At 38.5% G+C, this 13,779-nt stretch overlaps 1 protein-coding gene and 1 long non-coding RNA gene across 50 annotated transcripts in view; one reads left to right on the plus strand and one right to left on the minus strand.

The window, feature by feature from the left end:
• The window catches only part of Ptk2 (protein tyrosine kinase 2), a 347,380-nt gene that overhangs the window by 197,736 nt on the left and 135,865 nt on the right, over positions 1-13,779 (plus strand). For all 49 annotated transcript variants that reach the window (XM_087187130.1, XM_087187131.1, XM_087187134.1 and 46 more), the window contains 2 exons: positions 7,233-7,373; positions 7,888-7,965. In XM_087187130.1, the coding sequence (XP_087043256.1) occupies positions 7,233-7,373; positions 7,888-7,965 (219 nt within the window). The remainder of the gene's footprint in view (positions 1-7,232; positions 7,374-7,887; positions 7,966-13,779) is intronic.
• On the minus strand, positions 9,655-13,361 carry LOC110347337 (uncharacterized). Its single transcript, XR_002391902.2, has 3 exons — positions 13,235-13,361; positions 10,957-11,135; positions 9,655-9,814 (listed from the first exon to the last, which is right to left on the minus strand). It is a non-coding gene; the product is annotated as an uncharacterized LOC110347337 (long non-coding RNA).

Raw genomic sequence — 13,779 nt, forward strand, 5'->3', positions numbered from 1 at the left:
CATTATACATCTCAGTCTTTATTTCCACGTTCAGTTTCTCACACCAGAGAAACAATGCAGTATTTAAATGTGTGTCCACTTTAGTTCATTTAAGAGTATGGTCTGAAGCTCATCCTTCTTTATGGCAGAGTAGCACTCCATTGCATTAAAAAAACACATCTTTATCCACTCATCAGTTGATTTGGGCTGTTTCCAAGATTTAGCTATTACAAACTGTTCTTGCAAGATATTTTAAATTTCTGTTTCTGATGTTAATAGTGCCAGAACAGCTTCTTGAAAACCGCTGTTCCATACCACTGGTAAGTCAACTGCAAATCTGGGCACAGTCTACAAATACTGTACAGATCATTCCTCACCAAAAATATTAAGATCAAAAGTGATAAAGAGAAACCAAGAAGTTTTCCCAAGTGGAGGTGTCTGAGGAAACAAGATATATGAATGTGTGTGGGGCCTGGAGATGAGAAACAGTAATAGCCACTGGACAACTCTGTATCTCGTCAGTTTCAATGAATTATGTTGTAGTGATACTAGTATTTTGATTGTCAGAGGTGTGCACTGCTGTGTAATGAACAGATACCAAGAAAACTCCCTACCATCCTGGCGGCCGTGCTATAGACCTAAATAAGAGAGCAACTCAAAACAGCCAAATTTTAATTTATTTCAATATAATGTGCAGTAGAAATCTAATTTCAGGGCAAGAAGTGTTCAGAGGTTAAAAAAAAAAACAGGTTTTTGAAGGATCTACCCAGTTCCCAAGTAATAAAAATGTTTTCCTAGAGTATTTCAGGAGCACCCAATTTTATTCTCAAAGAAAATAATCATTATCTTCATTTCTATAATCAGCAAGAATGCATGGCTTGATACAGTCTTTCAGCCAGGAATTCGTGGCATCTGCACTATACCAAGCACTGAATGGGGGCCCAGGAGAGTGGACACTGGTTTCCACTTGAGGAGCTTGCCATGGGCTCAAGGCCCTATAGACAAGAGCAAAAGGGATGAACTGCTAACATTTCTGTACTGAACCTGTGAGGGTGGGTAGGCCTATTTTCGTTAATAATACATTTTCAGCCTATGGCAAGTTTTCTTTAGCCTTGCATTCTAACCATCTGGGATGCCCTAGGAATCCATTGTTGCTAGCCACATATGATAATCATTAGGTTTTCTAATATGAAATTATTTGGTAGTTCAGCATGGCTGAATAGTAGCACATTCTCATGTCTCAACCTATTACTATTGCTTTATTTTGAGGAGATTCACATTCTTAGCAATTTTCTCTCTACATGTGTATTGGTTTTAGGTTGAATAGTATACATGGATAAATGCCTTGTTTCCTAAATCTGTGCAAACACAAAGAAGGACTGAAACGTGAAATGCATTACAAAACAGTATTGCTTATTTCTACCAGTTCTAGAAGTATATTGATTAATATCAGGAGACTCTAGAAAATTATATTTTACAGATTTTGTTTTCTCATTGAGGAATTAGGAAAGAACCAATGCTTTCTAAGGTATCCTTCATATAAAAACCAATATTAGAACTTCTTTCAGACAGCAGTGATTGTACACTATGGGTTTAGAATTAACAGTAGTTACATTATAGTCCAGACCATAAGAAAGACTGGGAGCACTCCTGGCCAAGACTCCCATTTTAGTTGGCAGAAAGCAAGAGTATTGTTTTTGTGTTGGTAGAAAACCACTTCTGAATAGATCTCATTTCCCTATCCCCTGCTACTTGTGCTGACTGATTTTGTTTGTTTTTGTCACTGTGACTTCTTGATTCTTAACTTGGGAATGTGCACAAACAGGATGAGCCAGATCAAATATCCTGCAGGAAACTAAATCATTTTCCCATATTCAGCTGAAGGAGACAAATACAATAATATTAGAGCTCAGACCATCCATCTTTTAGCACTTCATAGTTATTATTGTGAAATACATTGGTCCAGTTACTTAGAAATTTTCCAACAGGTTAAGGTTAAATTATTAGGGTGAGCAATTTAGTTCTTTACTTCCATATACATTCTATTTATTTTTCCCCTTCCCCTCCCTCCCCTCCCTTCCCTCCCTTCCCTCCCTTCCCTTTACAGGAGATCAAACCCAGTGTGCTCTTCCACTGAGCTACATCCCCAGTCCTTCTTATATTTCATTTGGAGTCTGGCTCTTGCTAAGTTGCCCAGGCTGGCCTTGAATTTTTGAACTTGCCTCAGCTTCCCAAGCAGCTAGGCTTACAAGCTTGTACTGCATCCATCCACATTCTATTTCTAGGAGAATTTTGAGTGGGGAAAATGACCAAACCAAATTGACTCACTTTAACACAGGGTCGATGGCTTCAGTCCCTATCATAGGAGAACAGCCCACAGCCAGATTTGTATGCCTTGGACATCAGGAGACATGGTTGCAAAAAGACCTAATAAGGGCTAGCTTTAAAGGAAATAGAGGGAAAAGCATTGTTGAGCTGCATTTGTAGGATCTTAAGGGTGTAATGTCTAACAAGACTCAGCTATTGATCTGACTTGGTAGGAGGAAGGGCACAGCCTGGGCTTTCTGTCTCTGACACTGTGTACTCACTAGTGCTAGTGGCCAAGAGGCATACTGTTAAAGCTAAAGCAGAAGTAGATGGGGCTGACAGTGTTCCATCAATTCAGCTACATAAACACTGAGATTGAATTGCTCCAAGGCCATAGCAGTCAGGAGGAACAGTGAGGGGAATGAGTGGGCTCAGTGTGGTGGAGTAGGCCCTCAGTCAAGTGTAGTGAACGTCAGGCCTGGCCAGGGAGGGCTCTCAGTGCTTAGTAGCATTTAGATTTTAAATGTCTGGGAAATCTATGTGGAACTGTTAAGTGGTCAAGGAGAGAAGTGGGCCAGAAGTTTGGGGAGATTCTGCTTCCTTCACTTCTAAAGTTAACATATTTTAGATACTAAATTTTAAAAAGCATTGAATGTGTAGTCAGATAGGAAAATATGATGTTACTGACAATAGTTCTAAACAAGCAGCTGGTTGGGAATTAGGTACAAAGCAGAAAATTGAAGTGTTTATGTAGTTTTAATCTTCCTCTTAGAGTCAGGAATGAATGTATCCTGTTTTTGTTAATGTGAATACAAGTGATATACCGTTGTGCACTGGTCCCTATGCTCTTTTGACCTCCACTCTGCAGCTGTTACTCTGTTGTGTTCCGCATTTCAAGAAAGAGTGGTCAGGTACTCAGGACTTTTGCTGGACTAATTTTCTACTTGCTGATGGCAGAGTCTTTTAACCATCCAAACATCATCAGCACAAGGCAGCATGTTTTGTATGACAGGATGTCAAAAATAAAGACTGAACCATCTTCCCACTTACATGCTGGAAAGTGAATTGTTTACATATGTGATGGAACCAAATTTTATTCATCTATTTTGTCTTCAGGTCACCAGAATCCTAATTTATTATGGTAGAGTCAGACATTTACTTCTTCTTAAGCATGAAGTTTAGTTTCAGCCATGAGCTACCTTCTTTTCTTAGAGGTAATGAGATAACTTACACTTTCTTCCCCCACCCATAAGGATATTATCTAAGAAACCACATTCAGAATGAGGTAAGACCATAGAACATGGTGGTCAGTTTTCCTTGATGCAGTTTGGAAAACATCTTAGAAAAGATAGTGATTGCACTGACTACAAGGCTTATAAACATGTCAGAGGTCCTGCATCTTGGATTTGTATCCCAGCTCCTACACTCCTATCTCCTGACCTGACCTTCCTAGGTCTCCATTGCCTTAGTAATCTACAAAAAATAGTATCTTCCTTGCAGGGATCATTTTGAAGACATGGAGTTTATGTTCATGGAAGTCAGCAGATATCTTTTCTGGTACTGTTTTCTTATCTGTGTTAGTGTCTTACCAGTACTGTCCCCACAGACCAGTGTTTCCTGTAGCTAAGACTGAGATCAGAAAGCTCTTCCTCCAGTTACACTGAGTTTCTGAAAGACACAGTATCTGGTTCTTCAGTGTACTCCAGGTGCCACAAAGATCCGAATCCCTTGGTACCTACATTCGGGTTCCGAAGTGGAACAAACCTGCTTTTTAGGGCCTAGTTTGCATTCAGCAAACACCCAGAGAACTGTTATTAATCCATAATTGAAAAACAACCTAGTCAGGCATGGTGGCGTACACCTATAGTCCCAGTGCTCCAGAGGATGAGGCAGGAGGATCACAGTGAGTTTGAGGCCAGCCTGGGCTACATAGTGAGTCCAAGGCCAGGCTGAACTACATAGTGAAACCCTGTCTCAAAAAGAAAAAAAAAAGAAAAACAGTCTTGTGGGTGACTTCAGACAGTATTCAAATCTCCACATTCACTGTGCACTCTCCTGGTAGACAGTTAGACCTACAAAGGCAGTCATACCCAGAGACTGTTTAGAAAGGCTCAATAACTTTAAATACTGTCAGGCCTATGAAAAGAGAGTGCCTTTTTTAAATCTCGTGGCTCAGAGCCATTATTTGAATGGGCATTCCTAAAAATAAATTTCCCAGGCTTTTTTGTACAAAGCATCCTATGCTGACCAACCTATTATCTGTGTGATGCACTTTATAGTTGAGCCCTGGTGACCTTGAGCCCATTTTACTTCTCTGCAGTTCATAATCTGTGATCTAAAGCTATAAGTAATCATTCTTAGAAGAGATATAATTCTCTCATTTCACTCTTTGCCTTATTCCCCTGTCAAAACCCCAGCTATGGTTAAACCAACTGTGTCTCTTTCCTCTTTCCTGCTGCTCTTGATTTGCAGGTGCTGTGTCTGTGAATACCTCAGCTTGTGACTGAGATTTCTGTCACTATCCCTGCTCTAGTCTCTGCTCCAGACATAACCAATTGTCTTATTTGATGATTTAACTTGGAAGGCTTAAGGATCACAAACATGGCCAAAATTTACATGACTGTGTTTTCTTTACCAGGCCTTCCCTCTTCACCCGTGCGCTCTGTTCAGACACCTAGTCACCCTGGATTCCTCACTTTCCCATTTTCTGCAAATGATCATCTCAAGGTGCTTATTTTTCTTCTTCACACCACTTTACAGTATCCTGATGGGTCTTTCTGCTTTCACCTGTGCACGTTCCTCCAGCCCTCTGTATGCAAGAGCAAGGCAAGCTCTTAAAACACAAATCCAGGGCCAGAGATTTATCTCAGTGGTGCCGCTGCCTGCTTCATAACTAGAAGGTCCTGAGTTCAATCCCCGGTACCAAGAACAAAACAGAAACACAAATTCAGCTCGTATACACTTGTCTTCCAGGAATCTTTCCCTCTCCCCTACCTCAGTGTCTTACTCCAGGCTGACCACTTTTCAGTTCATTAACTACAGCACCAAATCATGTGTGCCCCTCTCTGAACACAGCTCTTATCTTCCCAGATCACTCTCTGTGGTGTCCCAGATCCAGTAATACTTTGACTTTGCTGGGCCCTCTCAACCTCTCTAGGCAGGATCTCATCTCCACGGTTCAACCAGAGTAAGCCGTGGCTTCCCGGTTTACGTGTACCTGCCTCAGCAGCCACAGCTCCACATGGGCCCTGGCTACTCCTCATCTTAACCCACTGGGATTAACCAGTCACCTAGTCCATCTCCCTGACCCAGATCTTTTGGTCATCTAGCTTTGATTCCCTCTGTCTGCTGAGCCGACCAGGACTTCTGAACTTCAGGGGCCTGCTTGGCCAATTGCTTTTGGGTTTCTGACATCCTCCTAATGTTTTCCTCCTGATATCTTCACCTGCTAACCTACCCCTCCCACAGGCTTTGCCATGTCAGTTCAATGCCAGCTCTTGCCTACCATCACCTCTTCTTTTTGTTTTCAAAATAAAATGAGAGTCTGATACTTTTCTCCACCCTTCTGCTTCTGTGCTAGTGCACGCTGTTAACTTTCTGCCTGTTATTTGGATTGGCTATTTAGTCTCCTCTTTTCCTACACTTTATCAGCCTGAGTAGTCCTCTTAAAACCTGAAAATAACAAAGGAGGAAAGATTTATTTTGGCTTATTGTTTTAATGGCCTGCATCTCTCACCCTCTTCTCAAACTTCACTGTGTAATCATTACCTACTGCCTTTCACAGCTGCCTCACACATCATGGACGGGAGGCCTGTGGCTTGGGAAGTACTTGCTTCTCTGGAAAGGTTTTCATCTGTAAAAAAGGAAAACTCAAATGAGCAAAAGAATACCAGGGGCCGCAGATCATCCACTGAAAGTTAAAAAAGAAAAACATAGTTCTTTTCTACTTCATGTGTGTATGTATATTCAACAGGCCCACCTAATATAAGCCTCACCCCTGTGCTTTCTCCTAAAGGACTCTGTTCTTTACAGGAAGACTGCTTTGTCACCTTTCTTGTGTAACAGTATGATAATATGTTTTAATGTCAATAAATTAGTTCCACAAAGCAGTTTGGGGGCTGTATTAAATATTGACTGGATAGGTTGATATGCCATAATTTATCCAGGCCATGTAGTTCTGTAGTGAATTCCCTTGTTGCTAAATCTTTTGTCTTCATTCATTGCTAAAGAATAACATCCTGGCGCTGGCTATGGTAGCACATGCCTGTAATTCCAGCACTTGGAAGCTGAGGAGGATCACTGTGAGCTTGAGGCTAGACTGGGCTACATAGTGAGTTTCTGGCCAGCCTGAACTACATAGAAAAACCCTGTCTCAAAAAAAACACCTAGAATTTTACTTTTGGATCAAAGAGTAGGATATTAAAAGTTTGTGATTTGTGCTGCCCTTCAGAAAGACATACCAGTTTTCCCTCCTAACAGTGGAATGGGTTAATACCTTTATGCCTTCACTCTTGCCATCTCTGGTCATGTGCATTTATGGTCCATGTTTTAATGTCTGACTCGTTACCACGTGTTCTAATATGAAATCATTGCCTTAACAGGTTTTTGCTCAAGAAATAAAACCCAAACCACTGAACTATACACTTATAATGGTTAAGATGGCAAGTTTTCTTTTGTGTATTTTACTGTTATTAAAAAGATGCTTTGGACCAGGGATTTAACTCAGTGGTTCTGCCCCCTCCTCTCAAGCACAAGGGCCTGAGTTCGATCTTCAGTACCAAAAAAAACACCAAAAAACAATGCTTTGATAAAGTTATATGAAAAGTATGATTTTATAGTAAGGAGAATATATGTGATATTAAGTGGCGTGTAGGACTGAAATCTTACTATATAACTTGTACTCATTGCTGATACAAAAGTATTGTTTTTGTCATTCTATTATGCAGGCCAAAACACTAAGAAAACTGATCCAACAAACATTTAGACAGTTTGCCAACCTTAATAGAGAAGAAAGTATTCTGAAATTCTTTGAGATCCTCTCTCCAGTGTACAGATTTGACAAAGAATGCTTCAAATGTGCCCTTGGGGTAAGTATGGAAACTTGGGAGACAGTGGACTAGATGACTTTATGCTTTTTCTTCTCTATGTGTATCTAACTTTCTGAATAAAAGAAAACTAATTTGTAATATTGTCACCAAATGAGAATACTGTTTTGTCATTTTTCAGTGGGAAAAGTCCAAAAAGAAAGTGTATGAGAATAAAATTGCTTTTTAATAACATGCCTATGTTTATAATTAGTTTTACTCTGGCCTGAAATTTGTTAACTGTTCTCCAAGGACTAGTTTTCTTATTTAGATAATCTTCCTAGAGAAAACAGCATCTAGCATGCTAGAAGGACCACAGTATATTCCTAACTAGGCTCAGTGGATGCTTGGTCAATGAAGTTGTAAGTACTTCATTTGGTTAGATAAATAGCAAACCCAGCCAGTTACCACCTCCCCTCCTCCATTCATTCTTTAATAACTATATTTCTGATTCTTGACCTAAAAGCTTTCTTTTTCTTTTTGGCATATCTCTCCTCACTTGTTTGACCTTCTAAAGTCAAGCTGGATTATTTCAGTGGAACTGGCTATCGGCCCGGAAGAAGGGATCAGTTACCTAACAGACAAAGGCTGCAATGTAAGTACATTGTGACAGGTCACAAACTTGACTGTAAACAAAGAGGTGTCAGACTAAGAAAGTGGTGCACTCCTCTAGAAAGACATTTTGCAATTAAACCTTTCTATTATATGGTGCTTCTTGCTCAAAGGAAGAAAGACAAGCCAGAGCCTATATCCCTGTTAAGATTCTTCACAATTCTTTAGTCTTCGAAGTATGTCACACAGATGGTATGCATGTTAGTGATACCTGAATGTGCCTGATGAGGAAGTTTTAAATAATTTTTTTAAGTATTTATTTTTGTGGGCTTGGGAATTGATCCCACGTCCTCATGCATGGTAGGCAAGTGCTCTACCACTGAGCAACATCCCCAGCCCTAAATACAATTTTTTTGCTAAGTTCTGTATATAAGTATGTGTACTGGCATCCTATCCCTTAAAACAGCTTCTTCCATCTATTACTGAAAGAGAAAATTTCATAACATTTAATAATCACTACTATCTTTATTTACCTTACTGAGGAAGAATGCCCATCAGAGAGAAATCCATAGTATGTCCCCTTCCACCAGTCCAGCCTTCCATCTCCCTCTTGTGTTCTTTCTTGGAAATGCTGGCCTATCTATACGTGTGCTCTTTTTTCGTGCTTGCAGCAAATGTTACTAAGCACCTGTTTGTGGTCTAATCTAGAAATCTGCAATATAACAAGGAGCAAAACTGACAGAAGCCCCTCCTGGACATTTCTCACAGTTGAGAGTCCATAATAATTTGGGATACATCTGTGTCATGTGATGATGAGTACTGAGGTTAACAGCAGCAGCATGTAAGGAGTGGTGTGCTGAGAAGAACATGCTCACATTTGAACAGTTGGTCGGGGATTGTAATTCTGAGGGCTTCTTCAGCCTACCCTAGCAGGTGTGCTTTTGCACTTACATAATTTTGTGGTTTAAACTTTCATACCTTTACCTATATACAGTTTTGCATAAGTGTGACCAAATATTGTCATTCATACCTGCTTTTCAACAATACACTACTTGGTGTCCATTCCCATTCCGCTTAGCTTCTTCTGCCACATCATATCTTTCTCTTCAACCTTCCCTGACCCCTTTTGCTCACATGTAAATGGCCCAGTAACTGTTCTTCTGTGATACTTTTGTCTCATTCAGAAACAGGATTATCATTGGGTACCTATCCCATTTCTTGTGAGATGAGATTATATGGAGGATGTTTAATGTGTGTTCAGATTTCTGCTTCAAAACTAATTTTTTAAATAGAGCTTTACACACTATTGGTTTTTCTCACAATGGAAGAGACTCTAGGGATAAAACTTTAGAATACAATTCAGATAGTTTTAATTTTAAAAGAATGTGCCAGGTTGCTTTTCAGAAAGGCTAAGAAACTTCATACTGTCACCATCAGTGTATGAGAATTCTATTTTTCTATTCACTTGATAGTGATACTTTTAATAGCTCTTAATTTTCCCACTTTAATAGGTTTGAATTATTCTTGCTACTGTCTTTGTTGATTTGACAGAAAGCAAGCTTCTAGTGAATATAGATGTTCATGCCCTAACCACTTCTGTTCCACCTCTGAATTATCTGTTCATATCATATACTTTGCCTGTTTTACCAATGCAGTCATCTTTTTTATTTCATCTTCTAAGTCTACACATCCAGGAAGTCAGTATATTTTTCTTCATCTTTGTTAGGTTTTTTTTCCCTCCAGATTTCATATTGCCCATTGACTAAACTGATCAGTCTCAGAACTCTTTGAGATCTCTCTTACCCTATTCCAAACACTGCTTACTCACCCCATGAATGACCGCTGTTCTGGCTTCCAGCATCAGTGGTTTTCAATAAATGCTGCTGAGTCCACTGCATATTTATGGAGGAAAAAGAAATGGGTTTTGACCCATATCACTTACCATGACAAAAATTGATTCCAAGTAGAATATAGATCTATATGTGAATGGCAAAAACGTTAACTGTTTGGAAGAAAACAAAGAATATCTTTATAACTTGATGTAGGCACAGACTCCCTAAATAGGACATATGAAGTGCTAATTCTAAATTAAAATTTTGATAAATTGGACTACATTGAAATTAAGAACTTTGTTTCATCAAAAGAGAGGAGAAAAGGAAGGTATTTACAACAATTACATTTCACAAAAACCTCTTAATCTAGGATAAAGAATTATTACAAAATCACCGGGGATTGAGCTCAGTGGTCCCGACGCCTGCCTCGCAAGTGCAAGGTCCCAAGTTCGATCCCCAGTACCAAAAAACAAAAAAAGAATGACTACAAAATCATTAAGAAAAAGACAGGCAGCTCAGTAAAGGATATCCAAATAATAAATAGAAAAGTAGCATCAGAAAAATAAAACATATTGTTGTTACTTCTAATGGTGAGAAGACAAGAGATATATAGTACCAAGTATTGGCAAGAATGTGGAACAACTGGAATGTCATACTCCATCAGTGAGATTATGAAGTAGTGTAGCCTCTTGAGGAAACTATGACCATATCCAGCTTTTCTTTACTTACTTATGTATGCCTTAGATCCAATTTCTGGTCTCTTATATTTACTTGTACGATTTTTCCTTGTCTTTTTACATTTACATCTTTATCTAGAATTTTATATATGGTACCTAATGGGCATCTACCTACTTTTTCTAGGAGAGATTAAAGATAAGGTTTAGTGGTATTAAAAAGCCAGACTGTGAAGTAAACATCAGGATCACTGCCTTCTTGATGCTTACATGCTGGCTTTGTAACTTTGGGTGCATTCTCTCACAGTCTGTTCATGTTTCCTCATCAATTAAATGGCTACAGTAATCACAAAGACCTGGGAGAGTTGATAAAGGAATTAACATACTATTAAATTGAAATACTTAGATCATGGCCTGGTACCAAGTTAACACTTAGAATATACTACCTACTACAGTTGTGTTGTTGCTACTGCTGCTGTACAGAATTTAGTTAATAGCTAATATTAATTAAGTATTCTGATTCTTTACCTCTGAATTGAACCAGCACTTTCATAATCTTTTTCTGGCTTGTCTGGTCTGTCCCACTGATCCAAGGGTCTTTTTCTATCCCAATACTGTACTGATTTGATTGCTATGTCTCTCTGTTTTCCTTTTTGGTGTTTCATTCTTCTTTTGTAGTTTTCTCTGAGTGTTCTTGCTCATTTAGTCTTTCAAAACCAAATTATAAAATTAACAGAAAATTCTCTTGGGATTCCAGCTTATAAGTTAATTTTGTAAAAGTAGACATTTTTGAATATTATGTTAGCTAAGAATATGGTATGTCTATTTGTTCAGGTCTTGTTTTATATCCTTCAGTAAAATTACATGTAATTCTTTTATATTAAACTAATTCATAAGTATTTCACAGTTTTTGGCCTTATTTTGAATGGATTATTTGGAGGGGGTTTTCTAATTTAAAATTTATATTGTGAGCATAGCAAAATACACCTGGTGGTTGTATGTCATATATTCAGCAACCTCAGCATTCATTTAATAGGTCTTTTTGTATTAGAAGCTTGGATTATAAAGATACATAACCAGCAAAAAAGAAAAATTATTTTAACTTTTCCACTTTTTCACCATATATGTTTTTTTCCTTTAAGTCAACAAGAACCTCAAAGATCAGGTTTCATAACAGAGTGGTGGATGAGGTTATCCCTATTTTGTTTTAGATTCTAATTTATGAATTAGATGTGTAGTATTAGGGCTATAACGCAGCCCAGTGGTACAGAGTGCTTGCCTAGCATGTGCAAGGTTCTGGGTTCTATCCTCAACACTTCAGAAACTTCAGAAAGAGGGAGCTTTTCTAGGAAATTTTTTGTTACTGAGTTTTAATGATATGTCTTTAATGTTTTAAAGTTATTCCTTCTGAGCTTTTCCTTAGATTGTATTAGTAGCAGCTCCTAAATCTAATCAAAGGCCTTTTAGCCTATTCAGATATGATTTGGGTTTTCCTCCCTCCCCTTTATATTTTAGTAGATAACGTTTTATGTTGACTTAGAATTGCATGTTCTTTAAAGCTTAGTTGAGTTTTGTTTTGTTTTTTGGTACTGGGGATCGAACTCGGGTCCTTGTGCTTACACAGCTGGCAGCGAGACCACTGAGCTAAATCCCCAGCCCAAGGTTAGTTGAGTTTTGACAGTGCATTTTCCAATGATAGATCTTTATGATCTCTTCAGTAGTAATTGATTCGTTCAGATTTTCAAGTATATGTCAGTTTTGATTATTTACATTTTGTTAACATATTTTCTTCTTTATACCTTCAAATTGTTGCCATAAAGTCGCATCATGTAGTTCACTTAAAATCTTTACAGAGCTGGACATGGTAGTGCAAGCCTTTAATCTCAATGCTTGGGAGGCTGTAGGGCCTTCATTCTGGTGTGAGATAGAATGCATAACAAAACTAAGCTTATTGTGATAAAAGACTACAGTAGGCTGATGTGAGAAAGTGTTTGGGTGTCCAGTTTAGAGTAGGTAATCAGCATCAGCCCTTTTCAACTCTGTCCTTTTTATAATTGATATGTGTTAATATCCTTTTACTATTCTGAAGTTAAAATTACAGAATATATTATCCACCTGTATATCATTTCAAAAATTCTTAGTAAATGCTCATCAAAAGTCATTGGCAAGGGCCTGGGATTTAGCTCAGTGGTGCCGCACCTGCCTGGCAAGCGCAAAGTCCTGAATTTGATCCCTGGTACCAAAAAAAAAAATCATTGCAGTGCCTTAATAGTCAGGTGTACCTACCTAGTTATGACTTTTAATTTCAGAAAAGATATCCAGAAGTCACTTTGTACAAGTAGTACAGGAAAATGATGGGGAAACAAAGTTACATAGCTAACCTTGGAGGATATGTCATAATGGGTCCCCTTCCCCAAAAAAATAAGTTAAAAGAAATAACACAAAAGTTCCATGTGTGATTTCCATAACCTTAATTTCTTACTGTGTTTTGGAAAGTTTGTTTTTAATTTTGAGATAGTAATAATAGAAACTAATGAGATGTTCCTCATTTCATGTGTTGCCACCAACTTAACATTTGGCTCTCTGTTACATAGATCCTCAGATCTCTGTTATGCATACAGTTACTACAAATGTAGACTGACAGTTACATTGAGCAGCTCTTAACTAAAATTCCAAAGACAACAGAGATACTACTTTTTAATTACTGATAAATTGCAATCCTGAAAGTTTCAGTGCAGTGCATACTTTATACTTTTAAATGTCCTTGAGTTCTGAAATCAGATTTTTCACCAGCGTAAATACACACCAGGATATTTGAAAGCCATTCAGGACAATTTTTCATTATGGGTGAATTTCTTACACATTATGTAGCCTCTAAGAACCCTGGTCATCTTTCACATCCACCATTCTTTGTTCTACCAGAAGCCACCCACCCGCAGTGAAACTAGAGCACATCTCATTGAAGTGAGATCATAGTAGGGAATTAGGTCAGAGAGACAGGGAGGGGCTAGATTACATAGCATGTTTCATCATGTTGATCATGTTTCCTTGGAAATCATGTAGGATATGGTGCTTGCATTGTACCTTGTAGAGCAGGGAATGATATGATCTGATTTACATTTTTTAAAGTAATCTCCCTGACTTGCAGGTTAGGGGCATTATACTGTAGGAGGACAGGCATGGATGAAGGGAAACCAGTTAGGAAACAGTTGGAGGTTTCTAAGTGTGATATGGTAGGGTGATCTAGACCAGAGTGACACTGAGGAGATGAAAAGAAAATCCATGGATTCTGCATGTTTGGAGCTAGGGTTTCTAGGCCTTGTTGAAAGGTTGGGTATTTGGGGTAAAGGG

The sequence above is a fragment of the Heterocephalus glaber genome, unplaced genomic scaffold (assembly GCF_053883595.1).
Source record: "Heterocephalus glaber isolate CG9 unplaced genomic scaffold, H.glaber_assembly_v1.0 deba00000281, whole genome shotgun sequence".
Lineage (NCBI taxonomy): Eukaryota > Metazoa > Chordata > Mammalia > Rodentia > Bathyergidae > Heterocephalus > Heterocephalus glaber.